The sequence below is a fragment of the Grus americana genome, chromosome 1 (assembly GCF_028858705.1).
Source record: "Grus americana isolate bGruAme1 chromosome 1, bGruAme1.mat, whole genome shotgun sequence".
Lineage (NCBI taxonomy): Eukaryota > Metazoa > Chordata > Aves > Gruiformes > Gruidae > Grus > Grus americana.
In genome coordinates, this window is record NC_072852.1 from 93,537,821 (window position 1) to 93,561,889 (window position 24,069).

The following is a 24,069-nucleotide window of genomic DNA, read 5'->3' on the forward strand; positions in this document are numbered from 1 at the left end:
CCTGGTTTTGGGCACTAGATGGTGCTCTTGTATTTGCAAAGAAGTGGCTTTCTCCGGAGACGTGTTCCAGCCAGCCTATTGCATATTTTTTCCATGGGATTCTTCAATGATTTTAACTACCTTAACTATTTTTTAAAAATCACATTTTTTCTGCAGAATGTTCTAACACACTTGGAAAGAGAGCCACATATAAGAGAGGTCTACACATAGGAAGGGGGGAGATGTGGGCATGCATGCTTGAGGCTGTGTACCCGTTCTTCCTCATGAACACGTGTACATTTAAGCATGATCCTTCACTAAACTTAGTATCCCTCTTTTTATCCTTTCTATAGATTCTTTCTGTTACTGTAGTATCTAGGAGCAGGACTATATTATGGCATATATTTTCTAGTTAGATAATAGCAATGCTGCCCTCGCCCTGTCTGATGTTCTCTGCTACGAAACACTTTTTAATAACTGAACTACGGCCTCTAAGTCCGAACATCCCCAAGTCACTGAGGAGGAGAGGGGGAACTGTGGTCTGGATCCAATCCTTGCAGCTACTGACGTTCTGGACTAGCAGTGGTACCTGGTGGCGACTGCAGAGGCAGCGTGCTGGGCAGCATCAGCAGCCTGTTCTGACTCTTTTCACAGCTGTCTGGTTCCTGTGCTGCGGTGAAGCAGGAAATGAGGATGAACTAACTGAACTGCCTCTGCCCTGTTTTTGGCAAAAGCAAGGGGGATTTATAATGCTTAAATAGTATGGATATTTTAGCCATTAAATCTTGCTCTCCTTCTGTGAAAGGAATGATGATGATTGTTCCCATTTTACAAATGGATAAAGTGGGAAATAAAGCCACCTTTTTCTAAAAGTGATGAACATCAAATGCACTAATGCAGGGGGCAGCTATGAAGGTGGGACTAAGCAATTTGACCAAAACTGTGTATGGGATTGGAATCTCTTAGTCACTGTCTGCATCTAGCAGAGACCTTCGCATCTCTGGGGAATAACAGTCTGCTCAAAACTGTGATGACAAAAGTCCTGTGCTCTGGGAGAGAAATAAATCCTTGATTTGTAGAACAAATCTTCATAAGATGAACCTGTAAAAGCCTGTTAGGATTGGCAGAGCTTAAGAATGTGATTATACTTACTGACTCCGCTTCCTCTACTCCACAGAAGTTTTTACTTTTTGACAGCTTTACTAATGGGAAGTTGCTGACCAGCTTTTATCATGAAAAATTCTGTTCGCATGTAGCTTGTCACTAGTCTGACTTCAAAATGAAGGATATATGACCACAACATCTGTACTAGCTGAAATCTGGATTTAGTCTAACCATCTTAGAATTAATATTTGACACAATCTGAGAAAAAATAGTATTTTAACATCAACATTTGGTTAAACAGTAGTGCGGACAAAATGCTTGCTTTAAGCACCTACAGTAATGAATAAGAAACGTGTCGGCAGAGTTGTGTGTCTACTTCATAGGATCATAAATTGTTACTTGACTGTTATAAGCTCTGACTGTTCAAGGTAGATGCAGCATGTGTGGTCTTTAGAGCATTCACACAAACTCCTGGGTGCTAATGCTCGAGGTATCGGCTGGCTGAAGGACCCTCTCTCCCTTAGCTGTGATTCCAAGGCAACTAACCACTTCTTGTTAAAAATGCTTTTCAGAAGGTTATTATGAGCTGAGATAATCTAAAGATGCTGTAGGCATTATACTACTTTGAAGTGCTGTTGACAGTTTTGGTTCAGGATTTGTAGGTGTTTCCTTTCAAACCTCTACTTCCAGCTGCTCATAACTTCCTGAAATTTAAACCATTCTACTTGAAATTTCCGAGACGGATTCTACTGGAGTTTGAAAATTTAATGGAAGACTTGAATAAGAATGTGTGGGGAAAAATACTGAAAACATTTCAGAATCCTAATTTAAAAAAAAAAAAAATCAGTGTTCCTCTGAAGAGCTTTAGTTCTAAAAAGGTTGGAAATTGAAAGTTGAAATTTTGCAAGAGTAACGATGTGTACAAAAGAAGACTACTTTTGAGTATTGCCATCAACTTTAGTGTTGGGACAAGTTTTGAGCCTTTCAAAAGTGTTTTTCCTGTAAGTACAATATAGGTTGGATTGTGTAATGGGATGTGCACGGGTAGCTCAATGTGTGTGTAGCCCTGCTTCCCTTTCTGGGATCACATGCAGGCACTAACCTCATCGTTCAAAGTCAGAGACCCAGCATTCAGCAGCTGACCATGGCAGGGTTAGTTCTGCCACTACTGACTGATTAGGTGCAAAGCACCTAAACTTTATGCTCAGATGTAATGACGTGAGGTGACTTGTGTTACAAATGCTGTTCTGAGTCAGGGAACAGTTCTGCTTTTGCTAAAATCACTGTCAGATTCTTCTTGAGTTAGTGGAGGCAGATAGGCACATGCTGAGCACTACTGACTACTCTTAGAGGAATTACCTGTGATCATGTAATTAGGAGCACAGTAATATAACTTGTGATCTGCAGCTTTATAAAGTGCATCTTGTAACATGCATTAAATGGTGACATATTCCCCTAAAGACAAGGTTTAGCTGGTCTTCTAAAGCTAAATCTGTCTTCACAGACCAGTAAACAGCAGTATGGCATCCTTCATGTGTTTTAGAGAAATTGTGTTCCATAATTAGAAAAATAACATGAATCCTGTAACTAAGTAATTAAATATAACATGTAATAGCAGAGGATTGGATTTAATGGTTGAGGATTTGAATTCTTGATTCTTATATATGAGAGACTGGGAAAAAAAATGAAAGACTAGGTTACACTAATCATGCCTACAAGCATCATAGGAAGCTTGCAGAATTTACATAATCCAGTAGTAAAAGAAAATTTCTTGCTTAGTAAATTCACCGAACAACCAGATAATATTGCTGATGTGAGGTAGGATTGTAGATTCCTAAATCTGAGAAGAAAATTTGGGGCCTTCAGCCTTCTAGAGCTCTGTTCATTGTGACCTCTGAGCATATGAGGATGATTACTGAACTCGGATCCCTGTCCATGAGGAAGATTGACTTTGTTAATGCTACAGAGACAGAAGTATCCCCCATGTTACTTCGTAACAGATGGTCCAGGCAGCAATAGCCATATGAACATAGATAGTCATATATAAAGGCATCTGAGAAGTTTAGGTACAAGTAACACTGGGAGTCAGATAACTGTGGATCTAAAAGCAGTAGCACCTATTTGCAGCAGGGTAAATGTTGTAAATGTAAAAATCTAAGTGTCTGACTCAATAGATTTCCAAAGACAATAATTTTAATAATTTAACTAATACTTCATTAGTTTGAAATAGTTGTATAGAATTTGGGTGAAATTTTCAATAGGCAGGATTTGCTTTCTACAAGGGGGAGGGATAAAAAGAGGTATGCTTGCAAAATTCACCAGTGAGCTTCTGAATATAAGATTTAGATTGAGAATTATCTGTAGTCAAGACATTGTCATGGAAATTGCAGTTGCCAGATGTTTCTCCATTTGAAAAGTGATCTTCTGATTTTTTTTAATATTTTTTTTTCTTTTGACTAAAGAAAAGCCTGTTGAGAAAGTGGTGGGAGGTCTAACAGCCGCGAGGGGGCTGCAAAATTGGAGTTCTAAAAATTATACCAGCTCGTGTGTCAGAAGCATGAATAGAAGAGGAGGAGGAAAATGAGTTTTAAGAGACAGAGCTAATTGAGTGCTCTATCTACACAGTGTTGTGGATTTAAGTTTTGCCTGGAAAATATCCTGTATTACAGGAACTGTGAAGGTAGAAGATGGGTTGAATAACACAACTTAATAAGCATGCACTGCTGAGGATTCATTTCGGGATTTAAGGTGCATTACAATGCTGAAATGAGAGCACTTTTTGCTGCTCAGAACGTTATTTGTTAAATACCACTGATAAGTCTGAAGTCTCTTGTTTCTGTCTTGCAAATTCATCGTTAACATTTAATGGCTTAGCTACTTCTGCACTTTTTTCCTTCTCTTTTCTTTCACAAATGGAGATTTTTCTTTTAAAGAATTATTGATAATGGAAAATTACTTGTAGTGTGCAAATAGAATTCTTCATACAGCCGCTTTCAGCCTGTTTGCCTCAAAACCAAAGTTCATGTGATCACAGTCTGCTTGTGTGTGTATGACTGCTATCTTGTGTCCTAAGTTTCACCCCCCACCCCTCTCCAGTAAGTTTGAAATTTACTGACAAATTTCAGTCAGATTTGGCAGAGGGATAATGATGTCCCTCCAGGTTTCATGAGAATGGGGAAGGGGAAGAAACTTCAGTGTGAGTTCAACCCTAGTTAGACATCAGAGAATCCAAGTAGTTATGAGCCTTTATTCAGTGCCTGAGCTGAAGAGAAGCTGTGATCAAAACAGTCAGGGATGAGAATCATGAGTATGGAGAACCAGGCCCCGTTATTTCTCATGCTTGCAGAAGTACTTGTCATTTAGTGATGACAAGGAGTTCTGAAGAAAGGCAGACAATAGTGGTTGGGAAGTGTATTTGCTTAAGAGTGTTGCCTATTTTAGTTAAACATCCTGTCCTTGTTCAGTCAGACTGAAGGGCATATAGTACCTGGAAACTATGAAGATAGACGTGTTTTATGAAAAAGCAAGTGGCTTGCTCAGTGATAAAGTGACACCATCCATTTTGCTAACCACTCCGTCGCTCTCTGAGATGCATCTCGCTGTAGCAGTCCAGGCATAGATTGTATAAATAGAAGTCAAGCCATGTATTTTGTATAAGCTAGAATCACTTTACAGCTTTTGTAATACAAGTATCCCTTTTATTTACTAGTGCCCAGAGTCTGGCAAGCCCTCCCATAATAAATATTTTGTTACAGCTGGAGAGAAGGAGGCACAATATGTTAAGTTTACTTGTCTGAGATTGCACTGAGGTCCATGAAGAGCTGGGAACACAGCAATCGCAGTCCCATTTTCTATCTTCCATCAACCTTTATTTAGCAAACAAGAATGTTGTTCATGATTTCTGCTACCCCCTCCCCTCCAAGTGAAAATGGAGTAGGGAAGCTCATTAAATATTTTGACATCTACTAATGTCATTTAGCTTGACATGCCCTGTTTAATGTCTTGACTTCATCATTTTATGTAATGTTTTTGTAGAGATTGCAATTGTTTTAAGTGGGTTTGATTTTCCTCTTTCAGCTTTATAGATTTGTCTGCAGGGGACTGTCACATTTAAGATGTCCTTACATGGAATAAAAGCATTTCTAACCCACTGGTTGAGACAATCTTTAAAGCTAATTAAAGTTACATTTTTTGTTTGATGTTCTCAATTCATGAGCACTCAGTGCCGCTTGGAAAGCTGGATGTACTGCCGGGCCTGCAGTTCCCTAGACAGATGCACCTAAAAGCATTCAGCTGAAAATAAGCAAAGCTAGCTGGATGTTAGAATGGGAGAACAGGAAAGCTAATAACAGTGAACCATTTAAAGCAATCAAAAAGTATTTCTGGGGCTCTTAAGAAAGCGGGTGATACCGTGCCAATGCTTATATTTGTGGCCTGCTGGGGGAGTGTAAGACTGTGAGTAGCTGCCTTTGCGAGCGGTGGAGATAGATCTGGCTGAAATTCATGACTCTTGCTCCTCAGACTAGGAGTTTATCAGTCACTTTCTTTTCATTTGTGCAGAAGTCTTCTCATGGTAGAGTTAAATCTGAAGTGATGATTGGTCTGGAAGATGAGCAATCGGTGATTTATGAGCTTTGAGGAACTGTTTCAAATAATTCATAACAGGACTTAGATCTGTGATCAACCTCTAACAGCCAGTATCTATAAGAATAACTTCTGGACCCAATTCTGAGAATAACGTTCTTGATGAAGGCAGCTGGTCAGCTCCCCAACTTCAGCCCACTGTCTGAAGAGCATGAGGCCAACATCTCTCTAAGAAATGGACATATGGCAATAGTTATTTTTTTTGTAGAAGCTACAAAGAGGAAGGACAAGGAGAATGATACCTGTTGACTGGCCATTTCAACAAATTCTATTTTTTGCCAAAAGAGTGGACAGCAAACTTGCATACATAAAAATATTCTTGCTCTTCCAAAATATTTTTGAGTGCCACCTGCCTGGTTTGAGGATGCCAGGTTGTGAAAGAAATGTTTCTCTTAAAATTATTGCCAGAATTTTAGGAAGTTTCAGGACAATCTTTCCAGAATGTTTTCTTTTTTGTGTATTAGGAGAAATACCCATTCAATGTGACAGTCATCCCTGTCTGCTGGTCCATCCTGTTCCCAGTAATTTTCATAGAAACAGCTTGATTCTTAAGATCAGTGCTTGACTGCAGGTTTTCCCTGTGACAGCAGAGTTTTATAAAATATAGAATACAGATATCAAGATGGATCCTTTTGGCTCTGATTCAGCTTTTACTGAGGTTTGTGCAGTCTTTTTATTGCTTTGTTGGGAGTTCATTCAGGTTCTTTGATTCTTTTTGTCTCTGGTCTGATTTCAGAGTCACTGAGGCACTGAGAAAATTGAAGGAGCAGCAGACATGAAGCTGCCCACTTAAAATGTAGCGATATTCTTTACGACTCCTAAACTTGTAAATATGTGTGCAACAGGCCGTGAGCCTATGTTAAATACATCATACATATTGAAGTTCCTGATAGCGTGTATAAGCCTCATAGAGACCAGATTGCTAACAGCATGTAAAGATGCACTTTCTAGATACCTCAAGGCTTTTCTAATTTTAAGAAATATTTTGATGCTGTTTCATGTGAAGTTTCCTTGAGTAGTAAGCTAAAGGGGTTATGATACATTGCAGGCTGATAACTAGTTTAATCACAGGCAATTGTTTCCAGTCAATTACAGATCACAGAGATTACAGCTCAAAAGCATAAAGCAATAAACTGGCAGAAAAATACTAACTTCAAGCTTACTGATGGGACAGAATTATCTGTATAATTGAAAAAAGAAAGTCATGCAAAAGGCAGAATCTTAGTAAAAATATGTTGCCCATATAATAGAGAGATGAATCATCTAAACTGTCCTTCCCTTAGACTGTGATAAGTCTGTGAATGCATATGACCAGCAGAAAAAAAATCCATAGCTCCTGATTCCCTGTGTTCTCCATTGTAAGAGAAACTCTAGGATGAAATTTCTAGTCAAAACTAGAGGAAGAGGACAGGAGTACTCACCCCAGAATAGTAAAATAGCATGGCAACAGGGGACATCTTCGATCTGGATTTGATTTTCCCAGCTTCATGTTCTGCATGGTTCAGACCAGAGGGATAAAATTGTTTCCCCACCTTCCTATGACAGTTCCTTAGTCCTTGAGCTTCTGTTCTACTATTGTTGCTTCTCATGAAAACATTTGGAAGATCTGCTTTTGTTTTACTGCAGAACAGAAGCCCTTTGGAAATCTAAAAGGTTTACAAGACAAGAGATCATTTCCTGTCCAGCTTGCTAAGTGTTCTGCTCTCTGGTTTGATCTTCCTTGGCAGCTATGTTCCAGGCAAACCATTTCCCTCTGCAGCAGAGTTTTTTTGTGAGCACAGTTCTTTAATAAATGCTTGGATTTAGCTTCTAGAAATTAGTCCTGTGCTAGCTAAGAATGACTGCTTCCCCCATCACTTTCAGAACTAAGTACAAAATTTAATTGTTTTAATTCAGCTGTAGTTCAAGAAATGTTTCTTGTGTGCTCAGAGCCATCCTGCTACATATTCACACATACTAATATAAACAAAAAAGCATAAGCTAGCAAAACCTACACATGCATCCAAATGTTTTTCCATGCAGCTTGTAAAAGGAGGAAGAAAGAAAAAGATTATTCTTTCCATATTCACAGTAGGTGAACTCTTGACATCACTGATTTCAGTGGCCCTAGATTTTACCGTGGAAAGGGGCTGTAAAAACTAAGCTAAAGACAGCTATTCTAAAACTATCAGTATGTAAATATAAGGCACGCAGTCACTGCTGGTTTTTTTTTTTTTAATGCAGATAATTTTTCCACTGATGTGAAAACTTATGAAAAATTATTTCTCCCCCATTAGGTATTGCTTGGTTAATTGCTTAGTCTTATAGAGCAGAGGCTACGTGTGATTGTGATGAGGGTACAGTACAGAATGAATGGAAACTAATGCTTTAGAGCAAGAATTTTCCAAGTTATAATATATTTATAGATTCACTTGATATTACTTGAGCTGTCCATAGTGATGTGATTTCACTAGTGACTGAAGTGTTTCAGCCATTTCTTGTGGGAATGAAGTGCTGGGGCTCTCTGGTCAAGGACTGCGAAATCTTCCACTTTCAGGACTCGGTGTTGGTCTGGAGCAGTGTGGTGGATTGAACATGATTACACCTGACAGGTCATCGCTGGTCTCTACTCACTCTGCTCTGGACAATTGTTTTCTTGGTGAGTTTCCTTTGTTAGGAGGATGAACAGAAGCCAAGGATGAAACTTAGCATGTCTCCCATAGTATTTTCTCATCTTTGAGACTCCTTTCCACATTGCAGTCTAGTGACAGAGTGTGTAAGAAAGTTGTTTGCTGTACTGGTTCTGTTGACTGAGCACTTTAATGGCAGATGAAAGTAAATGTTCGGGAAAGATAATTTCAGGGCTGTGAAAACTTAAAATTTTATAGCAATCCTTACAATATGTGATGGGAAGTGGACAGGTTTTTTGTTGGGAGTTTGGTTTTTGCTTTCAAAATCTGGCTCCTGCATTAAATAAGTAAATAAAAGTCTCAGTTCTCATTTAAAAAGATGTATTATGAGCTTAATATGTACTCACTTTTTAAAACTTAAATTGATTGGTGGTTTTGATGACTTGGAGTAGCAGTTTTACAGAGAGCCTGGCAAGGGCTTACTAGAATATGTTTCTGTTACTCCATGTCATGATTGTATTCAGGATTGTCTTCTATCTGTTTTAAGACTATTTGCATGAATCTGCAATAGTAAAATTGCAGTCCTACCGTGTTTTACATTATACTTGTTTGGCAGGGCATTTACTTTGATTTTAATATTGAATTTCTTCACTTTGCATTGCACTCCTCTGAAACAATCTACCTGTTCACAAACATAAACCATTTCCAATTATTTTTAGTCTTTCCCATAAGCTCTTAAGTTTTCTTGTGGTATTTTTCTCTGCATTTAAAAATATTCATTGTGATAGTTTTATGTCCATAAAGCAGAGGAAATTCTAGTTATGGCCCAGGACAAGCTTTACAGAGTCTGTTTTGGTCAGTTTGGAAAACTGTTAGCTCTCCATATTTTCCAGATATAGAATAATAATTGATTCAGATTTTGCTGCTCACTGATTTCATTACTGGGCATTTGGGGGTTAGCTCTGCAGTGTTTTTCAAGTCTAAGTAGCATTTATTACCTTGCCTTTGCTTACAGTGCTAAAAGAAAATAATACAGAATGGTCATTTCTGCCATTCAGCTGAATAAGAAGCAGTGGCCAACAGAACTTGCTGAATAACAAATAGCTCAGACATTGAGTAAGATATTATAAAATGAATTTCAAATGCATCTTAAACCCAAGGTTGTGTCAAAAGAAAAAAAGCAGACCAATTCCTCACCAGACAAGACACATAATGTAGTTTCTCACTGTAAACATGAAGGTACCAATGACTGATACTGGTGACTAAGTGAAAAATTTAATGGTGTTTTCTTTGCTTGTTCACATAAATACATTACTTCCCCAAGACAAGTAATCATTTGGAAATTTTGGAAGTTTGGCTTAAATGAAAATTAGTAGCTTCTCTGGCAACTGTTACCTAGAAAATATATTTGAAAGTAATGCTATAGTATAAAATAAGTAGCATGAAGTAATGCAATTATATATGTCTTCATATTATGAAGAGGCCTTGATTAAGGATGGTGCAGCTTTTTTATTTCATACATCACTAGTCAACTTCTGGAGGTAATACTCTAGAAACAAGGGTGGTTTTTCTTTTTAGGCAACCTCTTTAGTAGAAAACTGCTTCTCTGTAACATCCATCCTTGACAAGATGATGGTCAAACTAATTGATCAAATGTTTTGTCTTGTCTTCCAGCAGTAGCAGTATATCAAGATCAAGGTTGAAATCAGTCATTTATTATTGTCTGACAAACATATTATTGCTTATTGCCAATGACATGCCTATACAGAAAAATTAAGGTGTGAGTTTTGAAATAAGAAAGAGTTTGTTCTGATTTACATATCTCCAGAACGACAGCAGTAGCAATGAAGACACAAGCAAGTCTAGCTTAAGTAAGGGCCAGAAACCAGGGTAGGTCCCCAGGGAGTTTTTGTGCTGGGTGCTATACCTAAAACAAGAGTTGAAGTATTGTCAAAGGCTGCAGTGTGTAGTGTAGAGATAACACATAAGTTAAGTAGCTCAGGCAAATAAGGCTTTCAGTGCAGTACAGACTTCTACAGTTAGAAATGAAAGTTTTGCATCCTTCATGGAGCACTGTGCTGCCCCCGCTGCATATGTCTTTGCGATATAATCATGTTTTTGTTATGCAGTGTAGGGGTACCATAAGAGCTGACAGGACGGTGGGACACTCACCGTGATACTTTTAACTGAACAGGTACAAGCATTCATCACATTGTAAAATTCCAAAATTGTCCTTTGTTATCTCATTCTTTGCTGCTTGTGTTAGGACTTCAATCTGCAAAAGAAAAAAATGTACTGACAACAAAAGCAAGATCACTGTTGGGTTTGTTTTGTTTTTGTTTGGTTTAGATTTGTTTTTAAATGTCTGTATGTCTGTAGGCTTGCACTCAGTAGGAAAATGATGATGATTCTTTTCCTGCTGGTGTTCCAGAATATCATGGAAACCCATGGGAACTCTTTCTGTCCTGTTGCTTATTGAGCAGTCTTTGAAACAACTGAAATGCTGCTGTTTTCTAAAATCTGACGGACTAAAAAGACCTATGTGGCTTCAACTTGAACTCCCAGTTGTACCTAAATGTTTAAGATGTGTAAGAAGAGTACAGATACATCTAAAGAGTGGCAGCCTGTGACAAGACTGTGCTTTACCCTCAGGAGTAGCAATCAGATTTAGAGGAGGTATGGAAAATAGAAATTTAGAGCTCCATCTAACAGCTATCAAATAACTGATATTGCAGTATCAATAGCTAACAAACATAGACCACTAAGAGGTGCTAGAACTGCATATCTGCATGCATTGCATTGCCTTTGTGCTTTCTTTCCTGTAGTGGTTATCCTCTAAAGGATGAGGAGTGGAGAGAAGATACACATGTAGCTACAGTTTTAGAATTATTGCAGTCTAGCTTTCTTGTCACACTCCTTTGGGGCAGAAAATGAGTTGTAAGTGAGATAGGGCTATTTATGCTTCATGTAATTTTCAGGAAGTTAAGTAGTGAATCAAACTAATGTTCTTAACTTGAATATGTTTATCTCATCATTAACAGGAGTTCAGATACGACTGCTCAGGAAGAGGAAAATTTTTTTTTGTAGGATGTGTAGAAAATGTGTTAAGATTCTGTAATTTAGTTGTGAGCAAACACAGTCTTTTTAACAAATGAAAGTAAATCAAATACTTTCACAAAGGTAAGAAGTCTAACAACAACTTCTACAACAGTCCACATTTCATAACTGATGAAATCAGAATAAGTTTCGAGATTGCCTTGAAAACTGCCATGCTGTTTCCATTGTATTTAAAAGATCATAGAATCATAGAATGGTTTGGGTTGGAAGGGACCTTAAAGATCATCTAGTTCCAACCCCCCTGCTGCGGGCAGGGACACCCTCCACTAGACCACATTGCCCAAAGCCCCGTCCAACCTGGCCTTGAACACTTCCAGGGATGGGGCCTCCACAACCTCTCTGGGCAACCTGTTCCAGTGCCTCACCACCCTCACAGTAAAGAATTTCTTTCTAACATCTAATCTCAATGGACCCTCCTTCAGCTTAAACCCATTCCCCCTTGTCCTGTCACTACACTCCCTGATAAACAGTCCCTCACCAGCTTTCCTGTAGGCCCCTTCAGGTACTGGTAAGACACAATTAGATCTCCCCGGAGCCTTCTCTTCTCCAGGCTGAACAATCCCAACTCTCTCAGCCTGTCCTCATAGGAGAGGTGCTCCAGCCCTCTGATCAGCTTCGTGACCCTCCTCTGGACTCGCTCCAACAGCTCCATGTCTCTCCTGTACTGGGGCCCCCAGAGCTGGATGCAGTACTCCAGGTGGGGTCTCACAAGAGCAGAGTAGAGGGGCAGGATCACCTCCCTCGACCTGCTGGTCACACCTCTTTTGATGCAGCCCAGGACACGGTTGGCTTTCTGGGCTGCAAGCGCACGCTGCCGGCTCATGTTGAGCTTCTCATCAATCAATACCCCCAAGTCCTTCTCCCCGGGGCTGCAGATGATAGCTAACAAGTGAAAAGATGTCACCAGCTGTGGTAAGCAGATGATGACATACAGAATGTGCAAGTGCATTCACTAGAGATTTTTTTTTCTTTATTTTTCTAATAAAAAATGCAAGGAAGTTTTTTATTTATGTGTTTTTACATCTAAAACATGAATGCTTTCTGTAATAGCCCTTTTTCCCCATTTTCTTTTTCTAGAGTCAAGACGACAGATTTGCTTTCACTGCTGAATGGTATGACCCAAATGCTTCACTCTTTCGACGTTATGAACTTCTGTATTATCCAAAAGATGGATCAGTAGAAATGGTAAGAATAAAAGAAAAAAAAAACCCTGTAGTCATAAGTGTAATATCCAATTAAACAGTTTGTAAAATGGTAAGCCGCTGCCTGTGCCTATTTATTTTCCAGGAAAGGAAAATGTAATTTAAGACTTATCTTGCTCTGTTTCTAAAGTTAAAAGAAAAGCAAAAATACAAGTTCACAGTGAAGCATGTGGAGGAGCTTCCATGTTTATGATTTATTTTTTTTCTTAAAGCTTGCTTTGGCCTGGAGAGATTCATTTTCACAAATCTGTTTTCATTCAATCTCTACTTGGGTTTCAGAATTGAAACTCAATAGCACTGACCTACTGCTTGGGAAGCATAAATTGAAGCAGATTCTAAACAGGGGAATAAGCTTCAGCTGGAATTCCAGAAGTCTCTGAAGAGTAAAATGTAAAAGAGTCTTATCAAAGTAGAGGAAATGGTAAATTGCTTTTAATTTGTTTTTAATGAAAGGAAGGATATTTCAGACAATCAAGATTTTTTCCATCAGTGGTACTTGCACAGACCTTTCTGACTTGTGGTTCATACAACTAATCCCCATTGTTTATTGACAGCAGGTTAATTGTTATTGACTGCAGTAGCAAGTATATATATAAAAATGTAATATGTACTGTAAAGATAACCCTAATAAACCAACCAGAGCTTTGTGCTTCCTTTTGGGAATGACTGAATGGTTTGGACTGGTCTTTTCTGATTTTTAATGAAGACCTAAGGGTCTGAGAAAAGCCAAGATTTGGGTATTCACACTTAGTAATTTCATTATCAAATTTTAATTTTCCTGCTATAAATACCAAATGCAGAAATAAGAAAGCTAGTGGAATCTGCCTTTCCTTATCCAAACTACTGCTCACTGAAACCATGGTATCCACCTGTGTGAGAAGATGCACTTTGCTCTTTTTACTGATAGTCTCTTTAAACAAAACTCTATCATGATGTTGTACCTTTTAAGTTAGTTCTTTGTATGATGTCTGTGTGTGCACAGTCGTCAAAATGTGAGGGGTTTTATTTTTTTTTTTCTCAGAGGCAGTTTAGCTAATCAGTCAGGAGCCGTAATAATCTTCCTACACAACCATGCGTAGGCTGGCAAAATTGTTCATTTCACCTAGAGGTCTGAAAACCAAGAGCTTTCAAGGTGTTCTTGAGCATCTTAATGCATTCAGCACCAAATACCTATGGCTTGGTAGACTTTTGCATTTTGCCAGTGCACTCTTCGGTTAAGATGGTATACTACTTATGCAGTCATGAGTGTATGTGGACTGTATGTGATCAGTACAGGAGTTATAAAAGCAAAAATGCATGTAGCAGCTCTATAGAAAGAATATCTTTTGAGGAGTGAGTTTGTGAACAGAGATTGAATTTAGAATTCTCTTCTGGAATTTTTTTTTTTTTTAGTTTATGCAGAATTTGGTAATTCTTTCTTCATTACTGCCTAATTCTTCTGCATCTTTTCATATCTTCCTGAGGAGATGACAGCCCGCTCTTACTTCTAACATATCTGAGGAGAAGGGAGGTAATGGATATGAGCCACCTTCTCCTCGCTTATGAGAAAGATGTCTCATCCTCTTTCCCACCTCCCTGACAATAGCTCTCCTTTATCACACCTCAGCTGAGGGTGGAGCGGAGCTGTTGAAAGCTTGTATTATGTGAAGTACTCAGTTTTCCTTTTCTTTCTTGGTCCTTCATGTCTTGGTTCCCATGACAGTGGGAATGATGAGACAAGTTTCCTGCTTGCTTTGCAGCTGGAAGAAGACAGCATAGGTTTTTGTCCAAGGACAGCAAGCAGCTTTTATGATCAAACTGGATCTCTTGACAAAGAGATGCCCCATTCAGTCAATTTTCCATAGTTAATAATGCTTATGGGGAATTCTTAAAGCCTGAACAACTTTTCTTTCTACAGGAGATTTCCTAAAAAGAGAGAAGATATCTTTAAAAAGGACAAATTCTTAGCAGAGAACTATTTTGGTTTGGATAATTTACTTCTTCATGTGCACGCGCAGGAGATGGACAGTTCAGTCTTACGGTTCTTCTGCTGTGGCATATCATTCACTTTATAAAAAGGTCTTTTAAACAGATCCAAAATTCCACTCTACAGAAGAATTCTTTAACACAGGTAGATGCCTCTCCCTCACCTTTATTTTCTGCTTGAGAAGAGAAAACAGCTCAGGGTGCCTTTCTAACAACTGTTAGTGAAATAACCAAGGAAATATTCCGACTTTTAGTCAAGATATTGAAGAATTTGAGTATGGTCAAGTCAGTTAATAGGCTTCCTGGCAAGGTCCAGAAAAAAACAAGTAGCTGAATTCAAGTGGGTTTTTGTTTGTTTGTTTTTTCAGCATGTTGTCATTTCATTCCCTACTGCACTTGAATAGGGGACACTTAGTACGAGCACATATCAGGGGCTAAAGACATTTCAGCAAGGAAGGATTCTCCCTTACAATCCTGCCTCAGCAGAAGAAATTATCAAAATAATTTATATTCTCTGATCTGCAAAGTTTTGACTGTTCTGGAAAACTTAGAATTCTTCTAGCCTTCTAACAAGACAGGAATGTATTCATACATTTCAGAACGTGGAGGAGTATGTAATTTTGATCTTAATATTTTTTTCCTCCAAAATTTGTGGGAATTATATTCTTTCTTTTAATGCTATTCTAGTCTATATAGCATTGCAATGGAGGACGGTACATGTAATTCAAGACAGAGATGGGAAAGTTTGGCTTGAGGAGTACAAAACTCTCCCTTTCGTAGGATTCCACTTGCCCAGGAAACTGAAGGCATCTGTAATAACTAAATGCAGTGAAGAAACTGTTCAGCAGGTTGCCTTTTGTGCTTTGCCAGCCCACCCAGAAAACTACACATTAACGTCTTGCTTGTTGCTTGGAATGATGATATATAGCTGAATTGTCTTGACAGGCTTTTGAGCTTGCAGCTCTAGGCAGTGAGAATGTCTCAACCTCGTGTTGCAATCATCCATCCATCCCTAATTCTGAGTCTCATGCAGTCAAATCAAGCATAGTATCACTGGAACGATGCCCTGAAGAGGAAACCTGCCACAGTGTGTATCATGATCGTTGCTGGTGTGAGCCATTGGCCTGTGAAACAGCATAGATCTGCTAGGGGGAACTCTCAGTGAGACTGGGCAGAGGTATCCACTAGGCACCTGAACCATTTATCACAGCTTGAATTAGCACAAGCAAATGATAAAATAAAAAATGCAAAGATAGCTGTCAGCCTGAGTCTATTTATATGGAATAGATTTATAATTGTGGTTTAGTCTTCTAAGCTTTCCTGGTACACCTGCAAATTCAAAGGTTTAGGCGTTAAATCAATTCAGTGATCAGATTCAATGTCACAGTACTATGGAAATTTCTGAAGGACTAAAAATTATGTTGAGTTTGGCCACAGCTTAAATCTCTTGCTATGGTAGATTTTAATCTTCTTTTCTCTGCAGTATGATGTGAAGAACCGTCGCACCTTTCTGAAGCGCACCAAGTATGACAGCTTACACCTCGAGGATTTATTTGTGGGCAACAAAATTACTGTTTTTTCCCGTCATCTATCCTTAGTGGACTATGGGGATCAATATACAGCCCGCAAGCTGGGGAGCCGCAAAGAGAGGTAAGAAAGCAAGTTTTTTGAAATCCTCCTCTGTGGCTGGGGTTTCAAAGTAGTTGTTCTTCACTGGAAATAAGTTTTCTGTAGTATGGGGAGAGGAGGAGATAGCTACAAGTTTGTGTGCAGTTTGAAGTGATCAGGCGTACTGATAGCTGGAGAGAAGTAAAGTGGCCTCTGCTCGCGGGCAAACCTGTGATTGGCATCGTTAAATCTTCAAGGTCAACTTCTCCATGGTGTCAACTGCTGGGGGGTCTTGTTCAGCTTTGTTACTCCCCTGGGGCAGGCAGCAGTAGGATTCTTGTGATTTGTAGATTCTCTGGGGGCAGAATTGTTATGGTAACCCTCATGTGTGCTGGGCTTGAAAGACCTGAATCTTGTGAAACTACCACCTGTCTCTCTGGGGTCTGTGCAGAAGCCTAGTGCCTTACCAGTCAGATCTACTCTGTGTTAGCAGTAGTAACTAAAACCAGTAGGAACAGGAGTGAGAGAGGCCCATGCCCATTCTCCATTATTTTTCCCAGTATTGAGGATTTTTTCTGACAATTTTTTCAGCATCTCCTAAACTCTGTATGCATGAGGACAGGAAGTGTAGAGAGAGAACGTCAATAAAACCTATAGGCTTGTTTGTTAAGACAAACTTCATTTGTGATGGATGAAGACTCATAATCTCTTTTTGGTTGAAAGACTTGCTTTGGAAAAGACTGTGAGAGCCTATCCAAGAACAAAAATATCAGGAGAGACTTAATAAAATGACAATAAGATTAATTTACAAGGAATTTGAATCTGGTTTGGCTGCAGTGCGGGTAATCTCTGACTTTGCAAATTAATACATTTTGATAATTTTCTCCAGCTTTTTTTGAAAAGAGCACAGAATATTTTCTTGGGTATGATGTTCTAGTGAGCCCTATTCACCTACTTTCTTCCTCCCTCCCACCGACTGGGCTTATTTTGAACTCTTTTTGGAGAGTTGTACATAACCAGAGATACAGGGAGAGTTGCAAGTTCTAACATGTATCTTTGTCTTAACCTCACAAAAACATTGCCTTGGAAATTACTGCCATAATATCTTTCCAGAAGGAGTTCTGGTAATTTTCTGTAAGCTGGGGTTGGAAATGGTGGAAGAGTAGCAAAGGAGGTGGGGAACACCAGAGGACAGCTTCTCTATATGTGGCTACTCTCTCTGTTGCTCAGTGGAGCCTTGGGGAGATTACATCTGCCTTGTTTATGGTTTTTTATATCAATGTAACTTTTTATAGTTGTGCATTTCCTGTTCTGCCTAAACTAGCATAAGTCCTGGTGCTGATGCAGTTTATACCAAGAAAAGGCAGGTTGTGATAAAATGACATTTTCTTCTTGTAAGGGAAGTTGTGTCTATACAGCAACACTATAGTTGTGTCAATTAAGTGGTCCTGGGAGAGGGTGAATTTTTGTACTGCTCTACAAAAGGAAGGAGGGAATTTATGACATGTCAGCTGTTTGGAAAACATTTTAGGAATGCTGGCTGAAAGATAACATAGATATGCAAGTGGTGTTACATATTCAGAATAGCCCAAAGGAACACAGTGAAAGGTGTCTTAAACAGGCAAGGGATCCTCAAAATCCAGTTTCTTCACAGAAGCTTTCACTGGGTAAACAGGGTCATTTTAAAAGAATCCTTGGGCAAAACAGTTGCATATGAGGTATTTGTCTTTTTGGCCTGGTCCTAGCAGGTTTTACAGCAGTTATTAGTTAAATAGATACAGTAAGATTTCTGCAATACATGATAATTCCTAAAATAATCTGTAGCTGGAATTCTGTTAACAATTTTAAAGATGTTGCATGAGGCAGAATGTTTCCCCATCTTTTTCTTGCCTTTGTGCTGTACAGGACTATCAACAGTTTAGTTCGACTTTGGAAATAAGTTCTTTGGTTACTGAATATGTATGCAGACAGGCTCAGCAAAGGCCTTTGAGGGAGACTGAGGAATGTATATCAAAAATCTTGAATGTTTTGAATTAGGGACTTTTGTTTTTGTCAGTGAAGCAAGTGAATGTGACTCTAGGTACATGAGGTACAAAAGAGATGTGTAAAAAGAGGATAGATTTGCACTGAAATTTTCTAGAATTAGGCTGAAATTATTATGACACTTCTATGGAATTTCAATTTCTACACCTACTTTTTTTCTGTCTTGGGTGAATTTTTAAATATAACCATATTTGAGTGTTGTTCTTCCTTGCTCCCTTCACAGCGCATCATAAGGAAACAGTCACAAACAATGACTAAAATGGGTAAGTAAGCATGTGCTTACTTACAGTGTATCACTAAGGAATCACTGGTGTGGAGTAGGGATTTCTGCTTCTGTAGTCTTTCACTTGTGATCCTGGGTGGTTGTAAACTGAGGTAAACATTTGTCTGACCAGTGTGTCCTGTCTACGTAGGCTATACTTAGAGTCAGTTAATATCACTAGTTTTGAAAATTGTGTTAGAAAGCTGCTGTCTCAACCAGAAAGATTTGAATTCTTTTTTGATTGGGCTATGTTATTCTTATGCTTCCAGTCCTTGACATAATCAGTGTTTCTTTCGCTACAAGATATAAGCTACCGTACATGCAACAGTCCTATTATTAGAAATAAGTAGATCTCACAAACATAGCCACTGCATGCATTGTGCACCATTCCTTTGATCAGTTCCCATCTTCTGTTGTTTCAGTACTCATTAGAGTACTGTCGTACAGTTCCTCTGAAAATGTAAGCAAATGAGCTTCATTTTCATTCCTCTTTGTTCCTAGACATAAAACCGTTTCAAAATGTACTTTGCAGACTGCATCATGTCAAACCACAAGAAACATATTCTGAATTAAAACTAAAAATAGGGCACATGAATCAAAATCCAATCTCAGAAACAGTCTTCAGCATCCTGAATTATACTTTTCTTATTCTGCATACCTCTGAGAAGCTCACATTGAAATGTTAAAGTTTATACATCAGTGTTAGAGAAAAGATGTTATAAGAGTTGCTCATTGCAGTTTGTATTAATGTCTTCTAGGTAAATTGCTTCATATTGCAATATTTCATTACATGTTGGTAGGTATTAGTTTTACTAGAAAGCTTGAAATTAGAGAAGTAAGAGACAATTTATTTCTAGCATTAGCAGTCTGTCTCAAATAGCCTGTATACTAACGTAGATTGAAAAAAGTATTCCTCAAGGAAATGCAAACAGCACTGGAGGTCTTGTTCCAGTGCTTTGATCCCTACTGTTCATGGGAAATGAGAGTTGAGAACCTGTTGTGCCAGGATGCAGGTCATGCATTGTATGACCAGGTGGGTACATGTCATTGCTCCAGCATGCAGCTGCTCCCCCTCACATGCCTTGATGCACGTGGCACACCCTGTAGATAAATAATATCACAAAATGAGGTGGAACTGTGAAATCCTTGGGGGAAGAGGGGAACCTGCTACAGGCCGTAGGCTGCACGGAGTATGCTGTGTTGAATGTTGGCCAGAGGTCAGCCTTTCCTGATCTGAAGATAGGGCTAACCCAACTTGACTTTGCAGTGCAATGGATAGGCTTGGGTGACTACTCTAATGCAGTTTCTAGCTACACCCTTAGTCCATCAGTCTTTTTTGTGGCATATGTCCCAACAGATCTGGGCCTAAACTGGTCCATGTATGTGAGCTTCCTGACGCTTGAGGAAATCTCTGTTTCCTTCTGAGCTCTGAAGGTCATCTATGTCTCTCCCTTAGTTTCAGATAAAATGCCACATATGTTCAGATCTTCCTCTTTACATTTCCTGGTCCTAACACCTCCCTTTCTTTAGATTTGCTGTGAAATAGATAGTCTGTCTGTTCCCAAAGCAACTGTCAATCTGGGGTCACTTAAGGTTCAAAGTAAATGTAGTGTAAGTTCATCCATCTCCTGTAACCTCAGCATATTTGCCCTGGCTAGGATATACTGCTGCTAACCTAAAGGCTGCTTTCCATGCTATGCTGGTATATAAAATGAGAAATTTGCAATTATTTGCCTTTCATTTAGAGAAGTACTGCAATAAAAAATTCTATCTTGGGTAGCCTTCATTATTGGAAACAGTGTAAAAGATGCAAGGAGCTCTTTAGGATTGTCAGAGATGTGGAGTTGCTGAGATATAGGGTTGAATAAATCTGTGATTTGTAAGCTGAGCACATTTGAAGCTGACTCACCACAAGATGAATGCAAATAGAAAATGCCATTTTACAGACCTTTTTTGTGCTTGTTATTTTTGATTAATAATATGTTTAGTGCTGATGGTGTACTTGGTGCTATGCAAAGCGCACTAATAAAACAGTCCTGGCCTTGGGGATGTACAGTATAAAAAGATAATTATCGAGAAGACAGGATGTACTTGGAAACAAAGATGTGGGGGAGAGTGTAGAGATTTTTGGTCTCCCTTAGAATATAGCTGTCAGTCAGTATAAGAGACGTAATACCTCCTCTGCCAACGTTTTATTGTGTCTATTAACAGTGTCAGATATTTGGCATGCAAATTGTATACCATGAAGTGTTTGTACTGTACCAAGCACAATAGGACCTTCTTCTCACTGAGGTCTCCAAATATTTTAAAAGTAATAATAAAACAATCATTTCACTTTGAGTTTTATGGAAGAGGCACGTGTTTAAGTAGCATTTTTAAATAGGGAATTTTAACAGCTTCATTTTTATGTATATAATAATTAACATAAAGAAAAAAGGGAGCTGAGCAAGCATAGGGAGACATTAACAAGTCAGTTGTGTTCTAACCCAGAGCTGTGAGTGAGGAGCCATATACACTAGCTAACGAAGAAGTGGTAAATTGTTTGCTCTGAGAGTGAAGGGAGAAGCCAGTAAATAGTGACTGCTGGTAGAACATTCTGGGCTGACTTGGGTTAGAAAGCCAAGGAAATTGTAACGTGCAAAGCTCATTCTTATCACAATAATGTCTTGTGCAGGCATTCAAGAACAGCGTGGAAATTGATGAGACACTGGATGTTTGACTGTGGCAGAATTTCTCTCTTTGATGTGATGGGTTTTTGTCTGAATATAAACTCAACATGCACACCAAATGCTCTAAGGAAAGTAGTGTTGGCTGTATCTCTCTACTTTTTTTTTTTTTTCCCTCCCAGAACGCTGGCTTTGATTAAACCTGATGCAATGCCCAAGATTGGAGAATTAATTGATATCATTATTAATGCAGGATTTACAATAACTAAGGCCAAAATGATGATGCTTTCAAGGTAAGGAATTTTTGAGGTGAGGTCTATTGTATCTAAATATTATTTTTGCAGTTAAGAACATTCTCTGAAGCTATGCAGTGTTGTTCCACACATCAAATCCATCCCAGTGAGTAGTAGAGGGAAGACTCATCTGTTTCATAATCATGTAGGTTTCTGAAAGCATGTAGAGAATTAAGCTAAGTATTAAAAAGTGCAAATGAGGATGGGTGATTAAATATATAATGTCTCTGTATGAATCCAAGGTGACTACCATAGCTTTAGCTATTTTACTCGTGCATCATTCTAATTCTCCCCAACCTTCGCTGCTCTCCACTTATTGAGCTACAAGATTTAAAAAAAGGCATGCTGCAGAGGAAAGAAAACATAATTAAATTACCTTAGAAGACTCCTCCAAAGTTACCGCACTATTTCTCCGTTGCTGCTTTGCCAAATCTGTTCATATACAACGTGTCTTTGAAAAGAAAAGCAATCTTATATAATACCATTTTCATGTGTTCTTATGGTTTCTGTGTGAGGTCAGGAACAATTTTCCCCTACCTCAAAACCTTTTTGGCTTTCTGAAATACTGATAAAAAAACTATGTGACTTCCTTCTCTTGTCTGTATTCTCCTGCTGCAATGTTTGATGATACTGGTCCGAGATCCTCCCTCAAACAACTCCGGTTTGTGAGTTCAGTCAGGTTTCTAACGCTGATTTACAGTTCACAATATCTTTCAAGACAGTTTTTTTTGGCTTGCTCTCCTGCAGTCTGAGAGATTTGATCCTGAAGTGTTGTGTTGGGTGGTTCTTAATTTGAGTTTCTGTCTGAGAACCTGAAGAACTGTTGAGCTAAGTCACATGCTTTAGAGTTGACTCACACTGAAGGGAAGAAACTTTGAGACTTGAGCTTTTATTGCCTATTGCTATATAAAAATTTCTGCATAATTGAAAGGAATTATTAATAAGCACAAGATTGGGCTTTAATACTGGATGTATTTAAAATGCTGTCTTGAGTGTTTGTGGTTTCTCTGTGTACTATATACTCTGTTTCTTGGGACTGTGCCATTTTAAAATGATAGAACTATGGCTTTGCCAAAGTTTTCTACCCTTAGATCTCTGCAGGCATGCTTGTTCAAACCAGCAGCATCATCATCTGCTTTCTTTAAAGGGATTATTACTGACGTTTGTCTGGCAATCACTCTTAAGTAGATTCATGCCTTCTGTGAAAATTGTAGCGAAGATGTGAAAGTGAGGGCAGGCACCTGCTTTGATAGGTCAGGTTTTTAGTCTCTTCATTTAATCATATGTCAGTTCAGTCTATTATTCCCAGATGCACACTGTTTTCCATTCTTTAAAAACAGAGGACTAATGAGAGAGATTAAATGAAAAAGGAACTAAGTTATACAGCGCAACTGCAGTTTTGTATTTATTGGAATAGAAATTCTTAACTGAGTAGTAGAGCTCAATTTGTTTCAGAAATATATCCTTCGAATATTTCTTTGCATTCAGAAGTGATAATACTTAATCTATTTGCATACCTTTTTCATATTTGCTTTCCAAAATTATTTGGTGAATTAGTTTCAGAAGAGGATTTTCTGGTGAAATAGTGAATTGTAAGCAAAACTTCAGGCTATTTGCAGAGTGTAGGTTTGAAGCTTGAGATTGCAAGAGTTCCTGTGACTAGCATAATTTTTAAATCATGTTTCTGCCGCAGTTATGCAATGGAAGGAAAGCATATTAGCTGTGTGGTCAATGAAAATCTTTTGAATTTTGAATGGCTCATACTTACACTGAACTGAAAGCAACAAACCAGGAATTTTTCAGTTCCAATGAGCAGGTGGTCATTTTGATAGAAAAGCTGGAGAAAGCTGTGACTGTTCAAATATTTGTCAAGGTGAGGAAAATTAAATTCTTCTTAGGTTCTTCTTGAGGTTATTTCTTTCCTCTGGCAATATTGGGCTTAAGTATGGACTGCAGATGGGAGAGAGATCTGGGAAGTTGCATTGCAGATGACAGAACCATGCCTTTGTTCAGACTTGGAATCTGTTATTTGAAAAACATGCAGGTAATTTCTTCAGTAAAGAGGGCTGGTCCAAGTGAGCAAAATCGTGGAGAAGAGGAAAAAATCAGAAGACTGTTTCTGTATGTAAAACCAATTTTCCAAGTGGGAATCTTTTAGTCTCCCTGCAGCTCTGCTTTGATTATGAACTTTGTACCGAGACTACAGGTGAGCAGTATTGCTTGCTTTCACCTGTCAATGCTCCTGAAGAGCTTGTCCTTCTCCACAAATTCAAGCTTCAGGAAGTGATACACACCAGGATTTGGAGCAAGCCAAGACCAAGCCTGCACTTTTGAACTGGAATTTTGAAGCTGCAAAATAACAGGGCTAGACTTGAAAACTTCCACAGATTTTTCTAGCTGTTGCCATGCAAAAAAACCCCACCAACCCAAAACCCACCAAAAAAACAACCAAACAAAAAACCCTCAGCGCAGTAAGCAAGAGTTAAACATGAGAAGGAGCTGAATTAAAAAGCAGGGAAGAGCTAGCTGCAGGGGGTGGTGGGGTGAAAAGCCACAGAATGGTATGCCCACTGGTGG

The 24,069-nt window shown here is 38.7% G+C and overlaps 1 protein-coding gene and 1 long non-coding RNA gene across 7 annotated transcripts in view; one reads left to right on the top strand and one right to left on the bottom strand.

Annotated features, from left to right (window-relative positions):
• The window catches only part of NME7 (NME/NM23 family member 7), an 89,672-nt gene that overhangs the window by 7,960 nt on the left and 57,643 nt on the right, over positions 1-24,069 (top strand). For 4 of the 6 annotated variants that reach the window (XR_008578553.1, XR_008578551.1, XR_008578552.1 and 1 more), the window contains exons 2-4: positions 12,531-12,638; positions 16,104-16,270; positions 21,382-21,492. Coding sequence is in view for 3 of the 6 variants with exons in the window: in XM_054836242.1 (XP_054692217.1) it covers positions 12,531-12,638; positions 16,104-16,270; positions 21,382-21,492 (386 nt within the window). In the remaining 3 variants the exon portion in view is untranslated. Of the gene's footprint in view, positions 1-8,263; positions 8,366-10,767; positions 11,013-12,530; positions 12,639-16,103; positions 16,271-21,381; positions 21,493-24,069 lie in introns of all 6 variants that reach the window. The other 2 variants (XM_054836274.1, XM_054836264.1) reach the window with 2 other exon arrangements.
• LOC129210540 (uncharacterized) lies at positions 9,683-22,223 on the bottom strand. Its single transcript, XR_008578569.1, has 3 exons — positions 22,030-22,223; positions 21,869-21,943; positions 9,683-10,611 (listed from the first exon to the last, which is right to left on the bottom strand). It is a non-coding gene; the product is annotated as an uncharacterized LOC129210540 (long non-coding RNA).